The 27,017-nt window shown below is 38.9% G+C and overlaps 1 protein-coding gene and 1 pseudogene across 1 annotated transcript; both read right to left on the bottom strand.

Annotated features, from left to right (window-relative positions):
* Positions 1 to 2,208: 2,208 nt before the first annotated feature.
* On the bottom strand, positions 2,209 to 3,124 carry LOC136127010 (olfactory receptor 4P4-like; annotated as a pseudogene).
* A 21,973-nt stretch (positions 3,125 to 25,097) lies between these two features.
* On the bottom strand, positions 25,098 to 26,028 carry LOC136126309 (olfactory receptor 4B1-like). The gene is given in 3 exon segments (XM_065881347.1): positions 25,098 to 25,462; positions 25,465 to 25,890; positions 25,893 to 26,028. Coding segments are annotated over 3 exon segments (924 nt in total). The 5' UTR covers positions 26,026 to 26,028.
* Between the last annotated feature and the right edge of the window lie 989 nt (positions 26,029 to 27,017).

Here is a 27,017-nt window from a genome sequence, read left to right as displayed (position 1 = left end):
CACAGGGAGATATCTGACCCTGTCCACATGTGGATGGCTGCAAGAAAGAAGAAATTAACACATCTTCTCACCAAGGCTGGCCATTCCAGCGGATATTTGCAAAACTTATGGCCTTCTTATTTTACTTCCTCATCTCCTTTCCCCCTCTCTGTGCTATAAAAGAAACTGGCATCCAAACCCCGATAAGATGGTTTTTCAGAGACCCTAGTCTGCCATCTTCTCGGTCTGCCAGCTTTCTGAATAAGGTCGTACTCCCTGCCTCAACACCTCGTCTCCGAGTCATTGGCCTGTCATGCGGCGAGCAGAACGAGCTTGGGCTCGGTAAGAGCTGTACACCTGAAACTAACACATTGTAAATAAACTATACTTCAACAAATAAATAAATAAACAAACAAATACTTGGAGCAAAAAGACTTTGGTAATACCAATCATTAAGCAGGGAATTCTAATTTAACTCCTTCACTTTTGCCCTTTGATCTCCCTTCTCAGCTTCTCAAGAACATCACTTCATTGATTCTCCCACCTTTCTCTGCATCAGCCATTTTTCTCTCTCCAACTGGATCATTAATATCGCATGTAACTATAGGGAAAGCATGATGAGATTCTTTGCAATTTAGTGAGTGACCTTACTAGCTCTTGCATTCAGTTCATCCACCTTTCATTACCTTTGGCTAAGGTATTTTACAACTCAAAAATATAGAAGTTGACTCATAGAAAATAATAGCAATGCCAACAACTCCTGGCCATAGAAATACAAATTTGTTCGGTGAAATGCAATTGATTATAGCCCTGTGGGTACTGGGCGAGTTTTGCATCCACTTATAAATTCATTTCAGCACTCCTTCCTGACTATAAATGTGTGGTACACTGTTTTTGTCTGAAACAATGGTAACACCTTACTGGTTTCTGCATTAAATTCTAAGTTAAATAAAATCTTTGACATGTTCATTCATTATTTGTATAAAAACCACTTTTACATCCTCTTTTAAAATTTATCCTTTGACAATGATAAACTTTAAAATATTGCTGAAATTAGAAAGAAGCTATAAAAATAGATCCATTCACAGATACCCGCTGTTTAAAATAATTCGGTGATAAATGAAAGATCTGACAAGCTTTCAGGCAAACAATAAAGACAAAGTAAATTTTTTAAAAGATGAATTCAATCATGTGATTTCAGCTTTTGAACAAATATAATAGAGACTACATTTTCAGGTACAAAAAGGATGAGAAAATACAATTGTCCTACAGAATTATGTAAAGTAAAATTCAGGAGACAACCAAGTAATAAATATCTGTATAACATAAAAATGTCAAAGATTTACAATTGAGTAAAGCTTCTGTAAGTTAAAAAGACTAACAGCTTCCTATTCTTTTCTTTAAAAAACACTATTGTAGTTATACATTTGTTTGTTTTCTTGTTTGTTTCATTGTCTGTCTTCTCCTTTGGTCTCCAGCCTCACTGAGGGCAAAGACTTCCTGGTTTGTCTGTCACTACAGCTATATGCATTCTCTATCCTGAGTTGGATCCAACTTAGACTTTTTAGAGATAGGTGACAGTAAATATTTTTATACGGATGAATTTATGAGACCATTTTGTTTTTTGCTATAGTTCTCTATACTTTTTTAGATTTTCTACAATATACATATACGAAATTCAGTCAGAAAAAAAGCATGTATTTTTAGAAAGGGGTTTGCCATACAGAGATAAATCAAGAAGCTATCTGAGAACCTGGCAAGAGAACTCATGGGGGCATGTGGGGTTCCCAAAAGGACTGTTTTAAAGAATAGGAGTCTTTTCTAGGAATGAACTAGAAATTCCAATGCCTTAACAAGACTTTTTTTTTTTCCTCAGAAAAAATAAATCACAAATCCTGGGTCTACTTGCTGTACTTTTAATTCTGGCCATAGTGTTCTCATGTATTTCCCATTGCAGCTCACCTCAGCCTCCCTCAGCTACCTAATTCTGCCCTGTCCTGAAAAATGAGCATTATATACACATTTCTTCATAGTCCCTGTGTCCCATGTCTAACCTCAGTGCTTTGGATCCTGATGCAATAGGAAAATATAATTATGAACTTTGGCATAACTATTTATTAGGGAGAAATTGGAGCTATGGTTTATATCTATGGCAAAGTATACTGATGGGAAATTTCTAAACCCTCAGAGATATTGAGACCTAGTCTACATATGTGATGTGAAGTTTAGCTATAATGTTTGAAACCAAACTTTTCTCATGGCATTTTTCATTTCTGAATTCCTCAGTGTATAGATTAAGGGATTGAACATAGGAGCGATGATGGTGTAAGATCGTGCAAATATTTTATCCTCAGGGAAAGTGGTGGGTGGTCTAAGATAGGTAAATATTGAAGGACCAAAAAATAAAACTATATCACAGTGACATGAGACCCACAAGTAGAGAGGGCTTTGCGTTTTCCTTCAGCTGAGTGATTTCTTAAAGTGAATAATATAGTTACATAAGAAAAAAATAAAATCACGAATGTCCTTAAGGTCACCATTCTTGAATTGACAAGCATAATGACACCGGTGATGTAGGTATCAGTACAGGCAACTTTTAGCAAAGGAAAAATATCACAAAAATAGCGATCAATTTTATTAGCACCACAGAAGGGTAACTGGATTATCACAGAAAACTGAGGAAAGGAGTGAACTGCCCCACAAGCCCAAGCAGCTAAGACTAGGAGATTGTACCTTGTCCTGTTCGTGATAATCACGTAGTGGAGAGGCTTTCGGATGGCAACATAGCGATCAAAGGCCATGACTGTAAGAATTAAGACTTCAGTCATTCCAAACAAGTGCTTGGAAAAGACCTGTAACATGCAATTACCGTAGGAAATGTTTTTTCTTTCCACTAGCGGGTCACCAATTATTTGGGTGTAATGCTGGAGGTATAGCAGATGTCCATGGAGGATAAGTGGCTGACGAAATAGTACGTTGGTTGGTGAAAAAGAGAACTGCACCGAATGGAGATTAGGATCAGAAGGCTTCCTACCAACAAGGCAATATAACAGAATAAGAAGAGCACAAAGCAAAATGTTCTTATGTTCTGGTCATAAGAAAGTCCCAAAAGAATGAATTCTGAGACGTTGCTCTGGATCTCCATATACTTCAGATTGACATATATTATAAACAGATGGTTCAAATATCTGACAAGAAAAATCATGCATCTGTATTTTAAAATAGCAGCATAATAATATTAAATTTACCAAAAAATGACATCCAATGAATAACAATATTAATTATTACTTATAGATAGGTCACACCACAAGTTGTCAGGTGAAGCTACTTTCCAGGACCTTCTTGAACAGATAAGCAGAAATTATTGTATTTAGTTACAGAGAGTGAGGCGTTCAAGGAGAATAGATTATATTGGAGCTTTCGAGGGATAAAGAATCTCAGAACAACCTATTTACCTGTGATGTATTAGTTTTTATTCCTGGATTTGATTTACTAACGTTTTGTTAAAGATTTTTATGCTTATGTTCATGACACATAAGTCTTTAGTTTTCATTTCTTGCAGTACTTTTGTCTGATTTTTGTATTGGGGTAATGCTGACCTCATAAAATGGGTTGGGAAATGTTCCTTTTACAATTAAAGAAAATGTATAGAATTAGCATTATTTTAAAATTATTTATTTATTTTTGCCTGCGTCAGATCTTAGTTGCAGCACACAGGATCTTCGTTGAGGGACACGAGATCTTTCGCTGTGGTGCATTGCAGCGTGCAGGCTTCTCTCTAGTTGTGGCACATGGGCTCCAGGGAGCATGGTCTCTGTAGTTTGTGTCACGCAGCCTCTCTAGTTGAGGTGTGTGAGCTCAGTATTTGTGGTGCGCAGGCTTATTTGCCCCGCAGCATGTGGGGTCTTATTTCCCTGACCAGGGATCGAACCAGCCTCCCCTGCATTGTAAGTCAGATTCTTTACCACTGGACCACCAGGGAAGTCCCAGAATTAGTATTATTGTTTGCTTAAGTGTTTGGTAGAATTCAGCAGTGAAACTATCTGGCCAGGAGTTTTCTTTTTCACACAGTTTTAAATACAAATTCAATTTATTTGTTGGATATAAAGCTATTAGATTATACATTTCTTTTGTGAGTTCGGCACTATGTGTATTTCAAGGAATTTGTCTTTTATGGCATGAAGTTGTTTACAGTATCCCCTTATTATCCTTTTATGTCTTCAGGATGAGGGGTGACGTCCCCTCTCATTTGTGATGCTGGCAAAATGTGTCTTCTCTCTTTTATTCTTGGTTAGCCTGGATAGAGACTTATCGATTTTATTGTTCTTTTCAAAGAACCAGCTTTTAATTTTTTTTTTTTTGATATTTTGTATTGCTTTTCTATTTACAGTTTACTTGATTTCCCTTCTATTGTTTTTCTTCCTTTACCTTGGTTTGGGTTTCATTTGTTCTTCTTGCTCTAACTTCCTAAGATGGAAATGGAAATTATTGATTTTAGATTTTTTAATGTATATCTTCAGTACTTTAAATTTCCTAGAAGCATGGATTTAACTTACTCTCACTAATTTTAGTGTGATGTATTTTTCTTTACTTCTAATTTTTAAAATTTCCTACAGACTTCCACTTTTACCCATGAGTTACTTATAAATTTATTGTTTAAATATAGAGATTTTCCATAAAACTTTCTGTTGTTGATTTCTACTTTAATCCTAGTATGGTCCAAGAAAGTGCATTGTATAACTTCCATTAATTTAAATTTGTTAAGTAAGGATTGTTTTATGTCCCAGAATATAGTATATTTTGGTGAATGTTCCACGTACACTTAAGAAAAATGCATGTTCTGCTTTTTTTGGATGAAATGGTTTTTTTTGTTTGTTTGTTTTTGCGGTACGCGGGCCTCTCACTGTTGTGGCCTCTCCCGCTGCGGAGTACAGGCTCCGGACGTGCAGGCTCAGCGGCCATGGCTCACGGACCCAGCCGCTCCGCGGCATGTGGGATCTTGCCGCACCAGGGCACGAACCCACGTCCCCTGCATTGGCAGGCGGACTCTCAACCACTGCACCACCAGGGAAGCCCTAAAATGTTTTTGTGGATGTCAATTAGGTCAAATTGTTTAATAGTGCTGTTTTCAAGGACTCTCTAGCCTTAGTGATTTCCTGCCTACTTTCTAACAATTACTGAGGGAAGTGTGGTGAAATCTCCAACTGTAATTGTGTATTTCTCTACTGTTCTATAAGATCTATCAGTTTTGAAACTCTGTTTTTAGAAGAATACACGGTAGAATGGTTCTGTCTTCTCAGAAATTGGATCCCTTTATCAGTAAGTAATGTTCCCCTTTACCCCTGCTTCTTTCCTTTCTGGAAGTCTACTTTATCTGAAATTAGTATCTTTTTCAGCTTTCTTTGAATTCGTGCTTTCACTGTGTATCGTTCTCCACCCTTTAATGTTTTCTATATCTGTCTTTTAACTAACATTTTTATATCACTCTCTCATAAAATAACTTTTGATATATTTGAATTAAAGTCTACCATCTTGCTAGCTCTATTTGATGTATTTCTTCTTTGCCCCTTGTTTTCTCTTAACATGGTTTTTCTGGCTTTCACTGAGTACTTGTTTATAATTACTTTTTATTTTCCTTATTGAATAATTATACCTCTTCTGAAAACTTAGTCGTTTACATAGAGTTTACAATATACTTTTAAGTTATATAACTTAAGATCTATCCCTACATCTTCAAATAATGTAATTTAGCTTCCAGTGTAGTAAAAGAACTTTTTAACAGAATATTCCCAGTTTCTCCCTCTAGTTGCTGTGTCCCTATGGTCATACCTTTTAGGTTTCCATACACTATAAACAGCTAATGCTTTATTGCTGTTATTGTTTCAGTCAGTTATCTTTACAGCAATTAAAAAATTTTTTAATGTTTGGATAGTGTGTGGTAAAAATGATGGCTAGAAAGAACCCTGTGGTACCAGTTTTGACACAGAGATACACACAGATTTTAGTTTAAATTAATTTTTTAGCTTAATACACACATATACACAGGTGGATAGTACAGACCAATTGTAGATATATGTGCACGAAAAGCTAATAGACATGCCAACATTACCTAGTTTTGCCTGCTGGGAGGCACAGACATAATGACATCCCAGGTGCAATAAGCATACCCAGCAAATCCACTGCCAGTATCTTGGTTTCTAAATATTATTCTCTAATAAAAAGGAAACAGGACTCAGGAAAAATGGCTGATTCTAGGTTTGAGGCAGAGAAAATAGAAGATAACTCTTGAGTATCTTTCAATGCTATGAAGTCAATAACTGTTCAAAGAAACAACAGAATGTGGTCATGTCAAGGAGAAACATGGACAAAAATGAAAGTGCCCCCCCAAGTGCAAAGGTGGAATAAAGTGAACAAAATAAATAATGCAGCAGTGGATTAAAATCTAAAGTATAAAACAAATATAGATAAAGTGGCATCAATCAATAAATGAATAAATAAATGCAAGAGTAGAAATAAATCTTTTTTACATAAAAAACTCCACATATGTGGAAATACTAACACCTTAGGAGGTGAACCTTTATTTCCTCACGTCTCCCTTGAGGGCAAACTAGATTTAGTATCTCACTTCCAAAGAATAGATTAGGAGAGGAAAAGATAGCAGTTTTACTATGGAGAAACATGGCAAACACTACCTTAAGCAAGTACTCCACAATTGACACATAGGAAATACTTAGTCAATATTTCTGGATATTCAGTTTAAAATAGGATAATAAAATAATATGCTGAATATTTCAAAATCATGTTTAAAGTTTTAATTTTATAGTGAGGATTCAAGTTATACATTTGTTTCCAAATTATACAGTCTGTTCTAATAGAATTTTAATAGCAACAACAAAATAAATTACTAAGATAATATTCATAGTTTTGATTATTTTATGATGGCAAAGTAACATGCAGTTTAAAGGATTTAGTTTTACATTTTTCTTGAACTAAACTTATAATTGTGCTTCACCATCTAAACAATTTAATTTTTGTGCTTTGAATGTCAAAAACATTGCAAGGGGGAATGATTATTTTCATGAGTGTATGTGTGTGGTATGTGGGCATGTGAATGGTAACAGGAAGATGGCAGAAAGAAGCAACAGAGCAACAGTGTCAAAACTAATTATATATACATCTAAGCACTCAAAAGAAGAAGAAGCAATTTTTATGTGAGATGCCAAATGTCCAGGATGATTTGATGTATACCACCACAGATGTTGAAGCCAGAAAACGTGAACTTGAATACAAGATGTGACTTTGGGAAAGATACTTATCTCACTGAGATTCAGATTCTTCACTTATAAATACGATAAGAATATATATTTATTTTATTATACATAAGTGATATGTATTTTCTATTATTGTTATTAGTATTATTGCTATTTTATTTTTATTATTAGAAACTTCTGATGCAATTTCCAAAGAAATTAGTATAGGGAACTGGGAAATATTTAAAAGACAAAACATTCGGCTCACAATCTTAAGGCTGAAGAAAATGATATATAAAGAGGAAACATGACAATAGCTCACTATGAAAAACTATGTGAAATTGAAATTTCAGTTCTCTGCTTGAGGCAGAGAATGAGATTTACACGCTCATGCCTGGAGACAATTGGTATAATGGAATTGATTATATAAGATTCGATGACAGGGACTTCCCTGGAGGCCCAGTGGAACATAAAATTTCCTGCCCTAGCTCCTGGGACTGTGAATACGATAATATATCACATCTATGTTAAATTACATGTCGTAAGGGATTTCAAAAATTTAATTAAGTGTATTAATCAGTTGACTTTGAGTTCTATTTGAACTCTACGTAATCCCATAAGCTGTTTAAAAACAAAGAATTTTTCCTGGCTGGTAACAGAAGAGGACGTTACAGAAATTCAGAGTACACTCAGGAAGAATTAAATGCACCATTGTTGGCTTTGAAGACAGAGAGGCCACGTGCAAGAAATTCTAGGAGCTCAGAGTGACCCCCAGCTGACAGCAAGCAAGGAAATCAGGGCCACAGTCCTCCAATCAGAGGAACTGAATTCTGCCAACCATCTGAATGAGCCTGGAAGCAATTCTTCCCCAGAACCTCCAGAAACGAGCCCAGCCCAGTAGATCCTTGATGGTAACCTTATCAATGAGAGAAACCAGCTTATTCAAACTCCTGACAAGAAGAACTGAGAGAGTAAATGGGTGTTGCTATCGCTTTTGTGGTAGCTTGTTACACGGCAATAGAAATATAAAACAATCAGAACAATAGCTTGATTTCTAGCTTTATTACCTAGAAGTTCAGCTTAGTTTATTATCTAAATTTAGTTTAAACTTAGCGTCAAGAATTGTTATCAATATACCTTAACTGTAGCAAAGAATCCTAGGTTAAAGGTGATAGAAATTCCATTACAGTTTTCTTTAAAATAGCTGAAGGCTTTTAGAAGAAAAAAGATTTGTTTTTACTATACAGTCTACACACAAACACACACACATAGATAAGCCAAGTGTATCAATATAATATGCTGGTAAAAATATGATAAGTTCAACATTGAGCCTTGAATAAGCAACTTACATGTGTAAAAGACACAGTTGATAGTACTAAAATACAAAGCAAAACAGTGAGTCAAATGATGTAACAATAACAAGAAAAATTGTCAGTGACATTTATCAATAAGTTAAAACGTTATTTGATAAGACATTGTCAGAATGGCAAGTAAATGTAGATTTGAAGATATACAAAGAGTGGATCAGAGACTATTAGAATTCTTGAAATGCCAGGACAGTTCTCTATATAAACTAGTGTGGTTACATAACAAAATTCGGTTGTTTTATGTGTATTTCCTTCCCTCTCTTTTCTATCACTGGTAACTTGAATACTTTTTCCCCCTCTTTCAGCTCTTGCAAAAGAAAAAAAAATACTTTAAAAAAACTAACCTACATATCAGAGTATGATTCCCTGATGTCAAATTTTCCTTTCCTCCAGCTTAAATGAGACTGGGTCTATGGGAAAGGGAGACAGAGGGCTTAATGGAAGATGAAGAAGAAACATTATTGTAACAGGTGTGATAGAGGAGATCACTTGAAGTGAGAGTTTGTAAGGAGATTCTTAAACACTAGCACTAAGGAATGACACAGAAGACAACTGAGGTGACACAGTCTCTTTTTATGCAGACTAGCCCGCCTCCATTAACCTATCACATTTACTGAAATTTAACAGTTCTAAAATAGTGTAAGCCTTCCTATAGGAAGGGTTAAAAGAGACAAGTGTTTGTGAGAGATGTGGAGAAAAGGGAAGCCTTTTGCACTGTTGGTGGGAATGTAAATCAATGTAGCCACTATGGAAAACAGTATGGAGGTTCTTCAAAAAATTACAAATAGAACTACCATATGATTCAGCAATCCCACTTCTGGGTATATATCCAAGGAAAAGAAAACACTATCTTAAAAAGATATTTTTACCCCCATATGCATTACAGCATTGTTCACAACAGACAAATATGGATACAACCTAAGTGCCTGTCAAAGGAAAAATGGATAAAGAAGATGTGGTGTTTATATGCAATGGAATATTATTTAAATGAAGGAAACTGTACCTTCTGCAACAGCACGGCTGGAACTCGAGGGCATTATGCTAAGTGAAATAAGTCAGACAGCAAAAGACAAGCTGCATGTTCTCACTTATATGCAGCATCTGAAAGAGCTGAATTCATAGAAATAGTAGAATAGTGGTTTCCAGGGGCTGGGGTATAGGGGAAATGGGGAGGTATTAGTCAAAGAAAACAAACTCTCACCTGAAAAATGAATAAGTTCTGGGGATCTAATGTGTAACATGGTGACTGTAGTTAACATACTGTATGATATACTGAAAAGTTATTAAAAGGGTAGATCTTAACTATTATCACCACACATATACACACACATACACACACACGAAGTAATTATATTAGGGATGGAGACATTAACTACGCTTATTGTGGTACTCATTTCCCAATATACACTTGTATAGAATCATCACAAATCTTACATATGTTATATGTAAATAGTCTCTCAACAAAACTAGGAAAAAAAAACCAAAAAGAAAATAAGTGAAATTTACCTAAAATGTCTGGGTAAATTTTTGATTAGATACTATAATATTTTGCTCATTTTTCTCATCGTGCTTGGCTAACAGTCCATACTATACAAATGTGATAAGTTGCCACATTTTTTTTCTCCCATTACCTTTTTGCCTCCTATCTCTAAATCATAGCAGATTGTACCAGGGATGACACCTGACTTGGGGAGTTACTCCATGGATTGGCCAGTGACCTGAGTTTAGTTTATTCAACTCAACTACAAAAATAAGTTTACTCAGATTTCCTCTCTGGAATTCTGAATAGGGAACCTGAAAGGCTGGAGGGAAATGGGAGACTATTGTAAGATACATGGAGAAAGAATTTGTGTCTGAAAATATAGACCTAGAACTCCTGCTTGATCTTACCATAAGTAGAGAGAGACTGATAGAAAATAGAGAGAGCACAAAAGAAAGCCAAGACATCAAACAGAAGAGACCTATTCTTATAATGTTTTCAACTGTAGAATTCATCCATTTCTAAACAATTTTACCTTCTCTTATTTTATATTATTGCTTTCTTACACTTATGTAAATAATAAAATGAATCCTAGTAAACTTACTACCATCTCAAGAACTAAAATATTAACAATAATTAAATTTTTTTAACCTCCTCCCTTTTCTGTCCCTTTCCTCACCCTAAAAGTAACCAATATTTTAATTTTATCCTAAAAATAGGGACTTCCCTGGCCGTCCAGTTGTTAAGACTCTGCATTCCAAATGCAGCAGGCACAGGTTCAATCCCTGGTCAGGGAACTAAGATCCCTCCTGCTGCACAGCGTGGCCAAGAAAAACAAAACAAACAAAAAGAACAGTACTATCCTAAAATATAAAATATTTTTATCTATATGTATTTTTTTCCTGGCTTTGAATTTTAGAGAACTTAGCATCCTATACGCAGACTTCTAAGAATTTCTTTTATTTTTTCATCCAACACTACCTAGTTTTATGTTGGTTGTTGAATATAGTTGTAGACTCATTTTCACTGCTATATCACACTCCATTGTGTGATCATTTTAAAATGTGTTTATTCATTTTCCAGCCAATGAATAGACTACTATGAACAGTAACTATGAACATTTTTAAATATGTCTCCTAGGAGTATAATCGATAGGTTGCAGGATGTGGCGATATTCAGCTTTACAAAATAATATCATAAATTTCCACAAGGGATGAGGAGATACATTCTAGCTATGTGCCAAAAAAGAAGAAAAGAACTAGAATATTTATGAACAGATCTAGTAACTTTCACGTGATTAGCAAAGGATTACTTAGAAGAATGTTCTATTTTGTGGTTGTTGTTTTAAGTAAGAACATGGATAACATTATCATCCTCAAAACAACCTGGGTTCATATTTTTCAACGTCACTTTAAAAATGTCAATTCTTAGCCACTTTTCTTGTCACTTGTAATACAGTTCTTTGAATAGTAAGATAAGCCAGTGTCCTGTGAAGGGAAGAGCGTTTCTTTGAGACAGAAAGACTTGCCTTTATTTATTACATATTGTTAAAATATGTGATCTATAAAGTTACAATTGAGGTGTATGTTTATACTTTTATTAATGAGAGGCATATTTATTTTAAAAATTCCACCTACTCTTACATACCTACATTAATTAAAGAAGACATGCAGAGTTTAGGGGAGGTATCATAATGAAGGCTCTTAGTGTACTGCATGATATCACTGTTCCCTGTCCCCTAGAATATTGCCTGGATTCAAAAGCCTAGCCAAGTAGAATAATATCTTCTGTTGGTAAAATGATAATGAAAAGGATCAACTTTGCTCTCTCATTGACTTGTTAAAGAGCTCTATAAATAGATGAACTTCCAGGACCTTGAGTCCTAAGTAAACCTGGTACCTTCTAATGGCAAGCATATTCTGCAAGTACTTTAACCTATGACAAATTCATTATATTGAGTGAAGAACTCAAAAAGATGGCCTAATTAAAGATAGATGTACCTTTATCTTATTTCATAATTTAAAAATTCAGTATGGGGCTTCCCTGGTGGCGCAGTGGTTGAGAGTCTGCCTGCCGATGCAGGGGACACGGGTTCGTGCCCCGGTCCGGGAAGATCCCACATGCCACGGAGCAGCTGGGCCCGTGAGCCATGGCCGCTGGGCCTGCGCATCCGGAGCAAAAATTCAGTATGAATTGGTAGGAGGGAGATGAATAGGTGAAGTACAGAGGATTTTTAGGGCAGTGAAAACACTCTGTATGGTACTGTAATGATAGATGCATGCCATTATACATTTCTCCAAATTCATGGAATGTACAACATCAGGAGAGAACCCGAAGGTAGACTATGCACTTTGGGTTATTATGTGCCAATATAAGTTCATCAACTGGAAAAAATGTATAGCTCTGCTAGGGGAGGCTTATAATGCGGGAGGCTCTGCATGTGTAGGGGGCAGGGGTATGTGGGGCATCTCTGTACCTTCCTCTCAGTTTTACTGTGAACCTAAAGTTGCTCTTAAAAATTAAAGTCTTTAATAGAAATGAATCCAATTTATTTACTTGCTGATGTATAGACTTCTACATGTAAATGCCAAGTGTTTCTCTAGGGTGTAATATCTTGGGTAATGCGGTACATTGAGGCAATGATTATGATGTATATTTTAGATCGGCCTTACTTAGAGATGGCTTGGAACTCCGGTCCCTGCCTTGGGTTCATGACGCAGGGAAGGAAAAAGTGCATTCCCTGAGGTATATGGCAAACTTCAGTCACTGTCTCCTTCCAGTGCGGTCTCTCGGTCTCCAAGGCTGACGCAATGCTTTAATTATTCAGAACGTTTGGTGCCAAAACTACTTCCACACTAACAGGCACTTTTGTTTATCAAATCCCCAGCGATAACTTATTTTTGCAACCAATGGTTTCTTGGCAAGAAGCTTTGGAGCAGAATAATACTATTAAGGTACTGAAAATGGCTCTTACTCGCAGGCCCCAATTCCCCCAACATAATAAAAGATTCTCTGAAGACATTACAACTGCCACTTTGAATGGTGCCTCTGTCTCCAATGCCCTGCCCAGTAAAGAACAGAGACGAAGGCCCCTTTCATTTCTCCCCATCCGTGAATTCATGCCAACTCTCTGCTTTTACCTGGAACATCTTCCTAACATCACTCTTCTCCCCCTTCCTGTCACTCAGGGCATGGGCACAGTGCCATATTCACATTCAAGGCTGTGTGTCCCTTTGAAGTTTCAGTTGTTTATATACATGACACCTATGCATACCTTTTTAATGTGTAGCCAGTTGTTTCTCAAATGTGAGTCTCTTGCAGAAGATTTTTAAACAGGTAAGCTCTGAAGTTCAGCTTCAGACTTGGCCTTCAGCCAAAATCATTTATCAGCTTAGACTTCAGCTTTTTTTTTTTTTTTTTTTTTTTTTTTGCGGTACGCGGGCCTCTCACTGTTGTGGCCTCTCGCGTTGCGGAGCACAGGCTCCGGACGTGCAGGCTCAGCGGCCATGGCTCACAGGTTCAACCGCTCCATGGCATGTGGGATCTTCCCAGACCAGGGCACGAACCCGTGTCCCATGCATCGGCAGGCGGACTCTCAACCACTGCGCCACCAGGGAAGCCCTAGACTTCAGCATTTGAAAGGCTGAAGAGCTAAATGTCTACATCAGTGTCATTTGTGACCTCTCTGCCCTTCAGGGATGTGACTGCATAGGTTACTGCCATATACAATCTCCATGGTTGTGCTATCACAAATCAGTCACAGATTTACTGTTAATATATACATATTTACTCTCAAATATTGGTGAACATTCAAGGTGTGACTCGGAGAGAATATCTCCTTATTTGTCTCATTTTTTTTTCACTTTGGTTTCCTTTTGGATATGAAACAGTAAGCAAATTGACATTCTTTTTTTAATTTTTATTGGAGTATAGTTGCTTTACAATGTTGTGTTAGTTTCTACTGAACAGCAAAGTGAATCAACCATACGTATACATATATCCCCTCTTTTTTGGAGTTCCTTCCCATTTAGGTCACCATAGAGCACTGAATAGAGTTCCCTGTGCTGTACAGTAGGTTCTCATTAGTTATCTAGTCTATACATAGTATCAATAATGTATATATGTCAATCCCAATCTTCCCACATTCCTATAGTATCATTGATTATAATACTAACCTCTTTTCCAAAACGTGAACACAGACATCACAGCCACAGCTGCAACTGTTAGTAAATCATCTCAGGAACAAGCACAAATAAGATCACAAAGCAAAATGAAATTGTATAACTTTTTTCTTCCTTCATTTTTTTTAACCTAACACCTCATTGATAAAGAATGGAATCCTAGGGACTTCCCTGGTGGCGCAGTGTATAAGTCTCTGCACTCCCAATGCAGGGGGCCCGGGTTCGATCCCTGTTCAGGGAACTAGATCCCACATGCATGCCACAACTAAGGACCCCCCATGCTGCAACTAAGGAGCTGGTGAGCTGCCAATTACAGAGCCTGCCTGCCGCAACTAAGACCCGGCGCAACCAAATAAATAGTAAAAAAGTTAAAAAAATAAATAAAATTAAAAAGAAATAAAGAGCATTAGTTTAAAAAAAAAAGAATGGAATCCTATTTTTTTCTTGCTGCAAATTAATTAATAAAATTACCTGATAGGACTTTCACAGTTCTGTAATATTTAATTGGGTATATGTGCATGTACACACACACACACACAATCCCTTAAAATACAGTATATGAAATTTACTTTTATAAATTTTTAAAAATTTACTTTTTTGGTTTGGAGATTTTTATGGAATATTGACCACTGAAAGGTGTCTCAGTGAATTCCTTTAGTGAGATGTTGAAAAAAGTTACCAGAATATGGCAGGAAGGGGGAAGAGGAGAAAGAAAAGTTAAGATGCAGGATGGTTCAGGTTAAAAATTCACAGTCTTTACAGGGAAGGAAAATAAGCTCTTCAAGGAACTAACTGAGGATACTGGATGCTCTAGGTACCACTTCTGGTACCCACAAATATTTCCAGAATGATCTCTCTGCATTGTTTCCCAGCAGGGCATTCTATAACAGAAATTGACCTCGGTTTCCCAGCTATTGGAATATGACTGAAGAACTAACAATTGCCAAGATTTCTATTCTTGGTGTGTGGTGTCAGAGAAGGATGTTAGCACATCTGAGTACGTAGCTGTTATATCAGTGGTATGTGGTAAAACTAACTCATCGGTGGTGTGTGGTGAAGCTAACTCATCATGGGTGATTGTTTGAACCAGCTCCATGCGGAACATTTTGTGGGGACTTAGGCTTCTGGGAACATGGGATCAGAGCCCCCTCCCCCAATTAGGCCGTAGGAATCCCTAATGAAATGTGCTATCAGATTGGAGTGGCCTTGGATTAGATTTGAAGTCTTCATTAGTTTGCTCTTGGTCATTTGGTGTTGGCTTTGGCAAACTCTAACCTCAGGGCCTATAGCAACTGCTATTCACAACATATTTTGGCACTGCTGTTCCCATCCCGGTTGCCAAAGCCTGGCTGGATGTGAACTTTATCAATGACTTCAGCTATCTTATTTTTTATAACATTTTTTCTTAATACTCTTTGTATTATTTATCAACTTAACTTGTTAAAACCATGATTTACTATGTATGTTATTGTACATTTGGGGAATTTTCCTCCTGATGATTTTTTTTTTTTTTTTTTGCGGAGCACAGGCTCCAGACGCGCAGACCCAGCCGCTCCGCGGCATGTGGGATCCTCCCAGACCGGGGCACGAACCCGCGTCCCCCGCATCGGCAGGTGGACTCTCAACCACTGCGCCACCAGGGAAGCCCCTGATGATATTTTGAGCTGGCACAGAAGACACTCTGGTTTTTTGACTGTTCATTGGTTTGTTTTTTGAATTTACCACTATCCAGTGTGAAGAATTTCCAGAGTGCTTTTTCTTAAAGGATCCCTGACCTAAATGAATTAAATATTTTTAAATGAATTAAAGTTCTTAAAAGTTACTTTTGTTGCTGTTATAAGTACTAAGAATCGAACTCTCACATGAAGATTAGAATTCTGACATACTCTAACCATGAATATTCTTCCTGATTTCAAAGTGACTTAGATTTTTGAAAACTTTTCTTGGCTCAGAAAGGCTATAACATTCTTCCCAATATTGTATGTAGCCAACATACTCTCTTAATATTCACATTAGCTATCAATCAATTTTCCTATTTATGTAATTACTTAAGATCCCGTAATTGTCTTTGAGCTATTTAAAACTCACAGTTTCATGACTGTCACTCATCTTGGAGAATTTTACACTTGCAAAGATAAATACATATGTAAACCTCAACTTGCATATAGAATGTCAACACATAGAATGCCAACAACACGGAGGCTCAGATTCCCAGAACTTCCCCAACTGCTACCTTTCTCTGCCTCCTGAATGTAACAAACTTATCGGAAAACCAGCCCAGAGCAGCGGCTATCACAAATGCCCCCTTCTCCAATCACCCCACCCCATAACCCTAGAGTCCTAGATTATTCATGTCTTTCCCCAAATACTCATATGACTAGAAGAGGTTCCCAAGATATAAAGCACAGGTCTTTCTCTTCACTGTAATTTTTTTTTTTTTTTTTTTTTTTTTTTTTTTGCAGTACGCGGGCCTCTCACTGTTGTGGCCTCTCCCGTTGCGGAGCACAGGCTCCGGACGCGCAGGCTCAGTGGCCATGGCTCACGGGCCCAGCCGCTCCGCGGCATGTGGGATCTTCCCGGACCGGGGCACGAACCCGTGTCCTCTGCATTGGCAGGCGGACTCTCAACCACTGCGCCACCAGGGAAGCCCTTCACTGTAATTTTAAGAAAATTACCACTTTTACCATCCTTCTTTCCTTCTCACTTGTTCTCAGTCCTTAAATTTTCCACTTTCCGAATCTTGACATGCAACCCTCTCACTTCCAACTGTCCTTGCATCATTATTAGAAAAGCCTTCTCTACTGCAAAGTCAAAAAACAATTTTGCCATAATTTCCTCTACTATATTGACAGATATTTTCCGGTTACATTTTTATCTATCTTTTTCTCCATGGTAAAAGGAATATGTTTCCTGATAGCTACACATTGTCTCAGCAACTTTTTTGAATAATTTATATTTGTCCAGTAATTTGAGATACCACCTTAACCTTATTCCCAAATCTCTTATCCTTTATGTTCTATTTCGGGGATTTGTGTTCAGTTTAAATGATATGCTTATTCTATAGCTAATACCACATTTTTATAATTATTGGAGCTATTTGCTATATTTTAATGTCTGCTAGGCCTTTCCCTCAATTTTTGTCCAAAGTTACCTGCCCATGTTTTGGATATTTATATTTCAATATGAACAAATTTGTCTGGTTAAAAAGTGTATTATTAACGATTTTACTGGAGAACTCCTTAATGTGTAGGTAACCTTGTGGAGAGTTGAGATCTTTAGGATGTTGTGTCTTTAGGATATCAGGCAGGATTAGTGATATTAGAGGCAATGGTCCTAGGAACTCACACAGCACCTGTAATAGTTTGGGTTTCCAACCCATCAGAATAGAAAACTGCATAATTCACCAGGCACCAGGTACAGTATTCAGAAATGCATTGTCTCAGTAGTGAGGGAAAATTAACCATAATCTAATCATAAACTAAATGCTGCTCTACTCCCACTAACAAAGCTCAAGAATAATTATAAGAATGTAGAGGAGTTGAGGAAGATGGCGGAAGAGTGAGACGCGGAGATCACCTTCCTCCCCACAGATACATCAGAAATACATCTACAGGTGGAACTGCTCCTACAGAACACCTACTGAACGCTGGCAGAAGACCTCAGACCTCCCAAAAGGCAAGAAACTCCCCACGTACCTGGGCAGGGCAAAAGAAAACAGAATAAACAGAGACAAAAGGATAGGGACGGGACCTGCACCAGTGGGAGGGAGCTGTGAAGGAGGAAAAGTGTCCACACACTAAGAAGCCCCTTCGCGGGCGGAGACTGCGGGTGGCGGAGGGGGAAGCTTCGGAGCCGCGGAAGAGAGCGCAGCCACAGGGTGCGGAGGGCAAAGCGGAGAGATTCCCGCACAGAGGATCGGTGCTGACCGGCACTCACCAGCCCGAGAGGCTTTTCTGCTCACCCGTCGGGGCGGGCGGGGCTGGGGGCTGAGGCTCGGGCTTCGGTCGGAGCGCTGGGAGAGGACTGGGGTTGGCGGCGTGAACACAGCCTGCAGGGCGTTAGTGCAACACGGCTAGCCGGTGGGGGAGTCCGGGAAAAGGTCTGGACCTGCCGAAGAGGCAAGAGACTTTTTCTTCCCTCTTTGTTTCCTGGTGCGCGAGGAGAGGGGATTCAGAGCACCGCTTAAATGAGCTCCAGAGACGGGCGCGAGCCGCGGCGAAGCGCGGACCCCAGAGACGGGAATGGGACGCTAAGGCTGCTGCTGCCGCCACCAAGAAGCCTGTGTGCGAGCACAGGTCACTCTCCACACCCCCCTCCCGGGATCCTGTGCAGCCCGCCACAGCCAGGGTCCCGGGATCCAGGGACAACTTTCCCGGGAGAACGCACGGCGGGCCTCAGGCTGGTGCAATGTCCCGCCGGCCTCTGCCGCCGCAGGCCCACCCCGAACTCCGTGCCCCTCCCTCCCCCCCGGCCTGAGTGAGCCAGAGCCCCCGAAGCAGCGGCTCCTTTAACCCCGTCCTGTCTGAGCGAAGCACAGATGCCCTCAGGCGACCTACACGCAGAGGCGGGTCCAAATCCAAAGGTGAACCCCGAGAGCTGTGCGAACAAAGAAGAAAAAGGGAAATTTCTCCCAGCAGCTTCGGCAACAGCGGATTAAAGCTCCACAATCAACTTGATGTACCCTGCATCGGTGGAATGCCTGAATAGACAACGAATCCTCCCAAATTGAGGAGGTGGACTTTGGGAGCAAGATATATTATTTTTTCCCCTTTTCCTCTTTTTGTGAGTGTGTATGTGTATGCTTCTGGGTGACATTTTGTCTGTATAGCTTTGCTTTCACCATTTGTCCTAGGGTTCTGTCCGTCCGTGGTTTTTTTGTTTTTACTTTAAAAAAAAAAGTTTTTTCTTAATAATTATTTTTTATTTTAATAACCTTATTTTATTTTATCTTACTTTATTTTATTTTATCCTCTTTCTTTCTATTTTTTCTCCCTTTTGCTCTGAGCGGTGTGAATGAAAGGCTCTTGGTGCTGCAGCGACAAGTCAGGGCTGTGCCTCTGAGGTGGGAGAGCCAACTTCAGGACACTGGTCCACAAGAGACCTCCCAGCTCCGTGTAATATCAAACGGCGAAAATCTCCCAGAGATCTCCATCTCAACGCCAAGACCCAGCTCCACTCAACGACCAGCAAGGTACAGTGCAGGACACCCTATGCCAAACAACTAGCAAGACAGGAACACAACCCCACCCATTAGCACAAAGGCTGCCTAAAATCATAATAAGGCCACAGACACCCCAAAACACACCACCAGACGTGGACCTGCCCACCAGAAAGACAAGATCCAGCCTCATCCCCCAGAACACAGGCACTAGTCCCCTCCACCAGGAAGCCTACACAACCCACTGAACCAACCTTAGCCACTGGGGACAGACACCAAAAACAACGGGAATTATGAACCTGCAGCCTGCAAAAAGGAGATCCCAAACACAGTAAGATAAGCAAAATGAGAAGACAGAAAAACACACAGCACATGAAGGAGCAAGATAAAAACCCACCAGACCTAACAAATGAAGAGGAAATAGGCAGTCTACCTGAAAAAGAATTCAGAATAATGATAGTAAAGATGATCCAAAATCGTGGAAACAGAATAGACAAAATGCAGGAAACATTTAACAAGGACCTAGAAGAACTAAAGAGGAAACAAGCAACGATGAACAACACAATAAATGAAATTAAAAATACTCTAGATGGGATCAATAGCAGAATAACTGAGGCAGAAGAACGGATAAGTGACCTGGAAGATAAAATAGTGGAAATAACTACTGCAGAGAAGAATAAAGAAAAAAGAATGAAAAGAACTGAGGACAGTCTCAGAGACCTCTGGGACAACATTAAACACACCAACATTCGAATTATAGGGGTCCCAGAAGAAGAAGAGAAAAAGGTTTTTTTTTTTTAGTACAAAAATAACCCTAACCTCAAGATAGTCAGAAGAGCTGGTTAGTGAGAGACGAGATGTAATAGTAGTCAACCACAGACCTATCAGGGTACTTGGCACAGGAGCAATCTTGCTCTGATCCAGAACAATAGCTACAAGTTTGCAGAAATAAACACTGAAGTGCTATAGACCTGCGTATCCAATGTGGTAGCCGCCAGCCACATGTAGTGATTTACAATTAAGTTAGTTAAAATCAAATAAAATTAAAAATTCAATTCTTCCATTATGCTAAGCATATTTCAAATGCTAATTAGCCACATGGCTAGGCACTACCATGTATTAGCATAGATTTAGAACATTTCCATCATCACCGATAGTTCTCATGGCAACACTGATCTAGACCACAGCTGCTTCAGAAAACAGAATGTCTTCCGAGAATATATGTGTAACCAAGTGCCTGAGAATAAGTCCCAATCCTTATATCTATTCTCTTCTTCCTCTTTGAGAACAGAACAGAACCCTGATTTTAGTTAAAAACAATTCTACACAGAATAAAAGGTTATAGGGACTTCCCTGGTGGTACAGTGGTTAAGAATCCGCCTGCCAATGCAGGGGACACAGGTTGAAGCCCTGGTCCGGGCAGATCCCACATGCCGCGGAGCACCTAAGCCCGCGCACCACAGCTACTGAGCCTGTGCTCTAGAGCCCGCGTGCCACAACTACTGAAGCCCGCGTGCCTAGAGTCCGTGCTCCGCAACAAGAGAAGCCACCTCCATGAGAAGCCCGTGCACCACAACGAAGAGTAGCCCCACTCACCTCAACTAGAGAAAGCCAGCGCGTGGCAACGAAGACCCAACACAGACAAAATAAATTAAATTAAAAACAAATAATAAAAATAAGATTATAGTTTCCAGACTCCCTTGCAATTAAGGATTGCCATGTGATTAATTTCAATAAACTAAGATGAAAGCAAAATTGCTGTGTGGCACTTTTGGAAAATCTCCTAAAAAAGAAAATGATCTGTTTATTCTACCCCGCCCACTGCCCCCACCTCCGTCATCCTTTTACTGCCTCTTGGAATATAGAGGAAATGCTAGAGTGGTATTGTCCAATATGACATGCACTAGTCATATGTAGTATTTAAATTTAAACTTATTTAAATAAAATTTAAAATTCAGTTCCTTGGTCTCACTAGGTACATTTCCACTGCTCTTTAGCAGTTAGATTATATTATCTAACTATCATATTAGATAGCACAGACAGAGGACATCTCCAGCATAGCATGAGTCCTACTGGGCAGCACAGGTCTGGAGTATTAGCAGTCCCTTGAGGTCATACATAGGTTGAAGCTACATGCTGAAGATGTCAGAGTCTCAATTTCTGATAATACTGTTGGACTTCCACTATCATGCTGGATTTTCTCCCTCTGTACTCCTGTAGTTCTATCTCTTAAGTTGCCCTTATTTTCTGTTGTACGTAGTCAAACCTATACCAAAAAGAATACAAATAATAAATGGGGGGGGGCAATTGTATATGCAAGGTAGTTTGCATCATGCTACCAAATTTCTTTTAGTGAGATTATTTTATATTTATTTTCTAAAAAATACATTTTTTAATGCTGTGACTGAATCAACAACTGAGAACTAACTACATGACCTTCGACAATAAGTGATATAATTAGACTGTTGCATCTGTGAATTTAGTAGGCATTCGTAAGCTTTACAACACTCTCCGTCTCTTAAAACAATGGAAAAAATGCTTTCCTTTGCTTCCTGTGTTTTTCCAGTTAGACCAGAACAAAGCGAGTCATTAGTTCTCAATAGACTCACCAAGTCTCAACTCTCAGTAGATGAGGTAATCCCTGAGAATTATGACAATTCATTTGGAGTAGATATTATCTGCCCATGCAGTATTCAATGACTCAGAGTTCACTGACGATGTTCTTTCTGTAGCTCTCAGTGTGGAAACTAAAGATGCACGTGAGTAAGAGGTTCCTGTCACAGCCTGCATCTTACAGTCCTAGCAACACATCAAGACAAAGAGAGGGTAAATCCACTAAGTTTAGTTCTGGATCAAACGCTTTCAAATATACATTAACGAAATATAGGAGCATTCAGCATAAAAGATAAATGGGGAGGCCATGTGACAGTCAACATCCACTTAACAAATATTTATTGAGCACATATGATGTGCCAGGTACTGTGCTAGGCACTCTAAAGCAATTAATTTTATATATACAATAGATAACTAATAAGGACCTACTGTATAGCACAGGGAACTCTACTCAGTGCCTTGTAATGACCTATATGGGAAAAGAATCTTAAAAAAAGAGTGAACATATGTATATGTATAACTGATACACTTTGCTGTTCAGCAGAAAGTAACACAACAATGTAAATTAACTATACTCCAATAAATTTTTTTTTTTTTTGGGTCGCGTCAGTTATTGGTTGAGGCAGGCAAGAGCTTCGTTGAGGCATGCGGCCTCTTCGTTGTGGAGCAAGGGCTTCTCTCTAGTTGTGGCGTGCGGGTTTCCTCTCTCTAGTTGTGGTGCGTGGGCTCCAGGGCGCACGGGCTCTGTAGTTGTGGCATGCAGGCTTAGTTGTCCCATGCCATGTGGGATCTTAGTTCTTGGACCAGGGATCGAAACCATGTCCCTGGATTGGAAGGCAGATTCTTTACCACTGGACCACCAGGGAAGTCCCCAAAATTTTTTTTAAAAATTTTAAAAAAAAAGCAATTAAGCAACAGAGAATGTTTATCCCAAAGAAGCTTCAAAACAAAAGGATTGAACTGTCTCCAAATGCTTGAAAGCTTTTTGGGGTGCAATCAAGGCTTATTCCAAGTAGCTCCTCAAGAAAGAAGGAAGACCCATATGAGAAGAGGCAGAATAATGAAGATGGTGGCTAATATTTATTGGTCCATGGTACAGCTCTATATCATGTTCTTTTCTAAAAGCTTTATGTGTACATTATCTTATATAATATTCAGAATAATCTTATGAAGTTCATACCATTGATAACCTTATTGTATTTGTGCAAAAACAGGTGTTCAGAGAAGTTGGGTAGCTTGGGTCTTAGACTGTGGCTAAGAGGAAATTGGAACAGCCTGATGAATTTCAGAGCCTGAGCTCTTCAGAGTTTAACAGGAAGAGAAGTGCTCCTCACCATGAAAGTGTTCAGAAGGAATTAGCAAGAATTGATGTAGAGAGGATTTTACGTGGGTCTAAAAGTTTCTATATTCAACAAGCACGTATAAACTACCAATTACATGCACAATATTTAGAGCCACAAAGAAGAAGAAGGGGTAGTGGGTAGCCCTGCCCTTGAGAGCTCACAGTTTAAAAGAGAGAAAAGTATATAAAATAATATAATCAAAGTCATAAGGGCAATGATAAATGCATGTAAAAATAAACATGGACAGGAGACACAAATTCAGCCCAAGGTGGAGGGAGGTCAGAGAAGGCCTCGTAAGGGAGATGACTTTAACCTAGGTCTTAAAGGATGCATAGGAGTTTGCCATATGGAAAAGGGCAGTAAAGTCATTCCAGACAAAAGAAGTGGCATTTTCTCAGAGATTATTAAAGGTCATCCATGGCCATGATTAGTGGAGACAACAAGGGAAGTGGGGAAGATTTCCTGGTGCCTTTAAAACCACTATTCACCTACATGTTCAATCAGCACCTGAGGAGAAAGGGAAAAGCCCTTATGGTCTGTAGCATACTATGCTGCTCCACGGCTCTGCAAGGAAGCTGCCTGCATTATTTCCCCTGATCCTCAAGGAGAGCTGGAAGGATGGAGGGCAAATGCAAAGCCAGTCTGTGTAATCCTAAAGCCAACAGGGGCAAATTTCATGATATTCTCTAAATTGTCCACATTGATAAGAGTCAGTTGGGTGAAAGGAGTTTCTGAGAGATGAAACAATAATGTCAACACAGTCTGTCTCATCCTACTTCACCAAGAAACACTAATAGGCATGACAAGAAATGGACCTGGCCTGATCAGTTAGAATAAAGTACAGAGTATGGCATGGAAACATACTTGGACATTACTTACCACCCATTCATTCTTCAAGTTATGCCTAACAAGAATTTCCTACATTCTATATTTATTTCCTATAGATAAAGCTTTGTTAAAATGTTTGACTTGACCTTTCCTTATTGATAGCTAGAATCTGTGACCTTTTGTTTTTTTTAATTTGTTGATGGTAGACATTGTGAGAGAAGATTTAAGGACTATCTTTTGTGCCAACATGTCACAAGAACTGAAATTGCTCCAGGGACTTTTCTGGTACTTGTGATCAGATGGTCTATGGTACAAGATGCCCAAACAACCAGAAGAAGAGAAAAATCCCTGGATGCAATTTTCAAAGACACACTTACCCATGTCGAAAGAGTAGATCAGATTGTTACCCTCCTCCCCAAATATCCCATGATAATTCCTCGATTTTGTTTCCTTTTTTAACGAAATGTTGGTTGTTATTGCTAGGGAGGTTGAACGAAGAGGGGAGCATGAAGAAGGAAGGAGGGAAAGAAAAGTAAGGAAAGAAAGAAGGGAGGCAGGGAGGGATGAAGAAAAGGAGGAAGGAAGGAGATCATAAGAATAAGTGATTTAACCTCTAAAACACTTGTCAAAATGTTCTCTTTGCATTTTCACTTAGCTTAAATCTTAATATTTCCTAATCTCATGATATTGTTGGATATCATGAAACCGATCTGATCTCTGTCCTTTGATCATTACACTGGATTAGTGGGGAGTGTTTGGTTACTAAGGAGAATCACATTAGCAGTAACATTAAGTCTTTACATTTGTTTCTGCCATTCTTGAATGTCCCACTAAAATTAAAATCCATTTCAAGAACAGAGAATAATCAGACACACTTTTTAAAATCACTTTCCCATTTTCACTCCACCCCTGAGTTCTCCTTTTTGCCCCACAACCTCCTCATAGCGATTTTCACCTCTGCATTTCTGAGTGTGTAGATGACGGGGTTCGGCATGGGGGTGACCACTGTGTAGAACACAGCCACCAGTTTTTCCTCAGTGAAGGTGGAGGAGGGTCGCATGTAGAAGAAGATGGCAGGTCCAAAGAACAACATGACCACCATGATGTGAGAAGCACAGGTGGAGAGGGCTTTGTGTCTTCCCTCTGCTGAATGGTTCCTCAAGTTGACCAGAATGACAATGTAGGAGGTCACCAAGATGAGGAAGGAGCACAGAGCAATTAAGTGACTATTGACCAACACAATAACCCCCTCCACAGAGGTGTAGTGCAGGCAATCTTGAATAATGGCTGGAGATCACAGAAGTAGTGGTCAATCACATTGGGACCACAGAAGGGCAATTGGATGGTGATGAGAATCTGAATTACGGAATGAAAGAAGCCCCCAAGCCAGGAACCAGCCACTAATACATGACACAGTTGACGATTCATAATGTTAATATAATGAAGGGGTTTGCAGATGGCCACAGAACGGTCATAAGCCATCACCACAAGCAAGAGGATCTCAGTGACCCCAAAGAAGTGAAAGAAGAATATCTGAGCCAGACAACCCTCCAGTGAGATGGTTTTAATCTTGGTAAGTAAGTCCGTGAGGAATTTAGGGACAATAGTAGAGGAATAGCTGATTTCCACCAGGGACAGGTAGCTAAAGAAGAAGTACATGGGGGAATGCAGACTCTTACTGGCTTTGACTTCAGAACAATGAGGCCGTTGCCTACCACCGTGGCCAAGTACACGGGAAGAAACACCACAAAGCACACTCTCTGCACCTCTGGATCCTCGAAAAGACCAGTGAAAATGAACTCGGTTACATTATTTTTACTCACCATGGATTCCACTCAAAGAAGATGGATCTAAGAGAAGAGACCTGTGACAAAACAAACACAATCATAACACCAGTCCTTCATGTTTACTTAGCACTTGCCTGTTGATAGAACTCTTTCACACATAATATCTGACTGGTTTGTTTATTTATTTATTTGTTTGCTAATATAGTAAATATTTATTCATTCAGTGCTCAGTATCCCACTCTGTGATTCAATCTACCTCACAAAAATTCTATGATCCCCATACTACAAGTGAGAAAACAAGCTCCCAGAGGTTGTGAATTAGCGAAGCCATCCAGTAAGAAATGGATTCGGAACAAGAACTAGATCATTTTATTCCAGCTAGTATGTTGTTTCAAGGAAACCACACTGAAAAAATAATTACCATCTTCAGCATTAATAACCATCTATAGATATTAATGACTAACCATTATCCCATTCTCACTATGCCTTTACGTTAGAAATTCTCAAGTGAACTTGTGCTCCTGAATCTCGTTTTCTCCTTTTATTCCCCAGAAATGCCAGTCCCATTGATATTTCTCCCTTTCCAAGGAATGTCATCGATATTATCTTGTCTGAACTAGACAATCTTCTGAATTATTTCAGGCCTTATGGTTCCACTCAATCCCACAGCTTCGTGAATTTTTACACACATTTTTTGACATTTCTGACATCTGAGACCAAAGTGAAAATCTGGAAGCTGTTGAGAATACAGCTCACTATCAAACGTAGTTCAAATATAATATATGGGGATACACAAGCTTGCTTGTTTCTGTCTTCCAGTTTTCCTGCCATTGGCAAACATTTTTGTCAGAAGGAGGTAAGGGTTTATTTTAATTCAATGCTTTGACCAAATGTTTCATTAACCTACCATGTGCCTAGGCAATTCAGGACATATGAAAGAAGAAAGATGGCTCTCACTCTCAAGAAGTTTGCAATTTCAAACAATTAAATGACACATTTATAAAACGAGGCAGAGCAAACTCTCAAGATTT

Source organism: Phocoena phocoena, chromosome 8 (assembly GCF_963924675.1).
Source record: "Phocoena phocoena chromosome 8, mPhoPho1.1, whole genome shotgun sequence".
NCBI lineage: Eukaryota > Metazoa > Chordata > Mammalia > Artiodactyla > Phocoenidae > Phocoena > Phocoena phocoena.
This window is presented reverse-complemented; position numbering and strand designations above follow the sequence as displayed.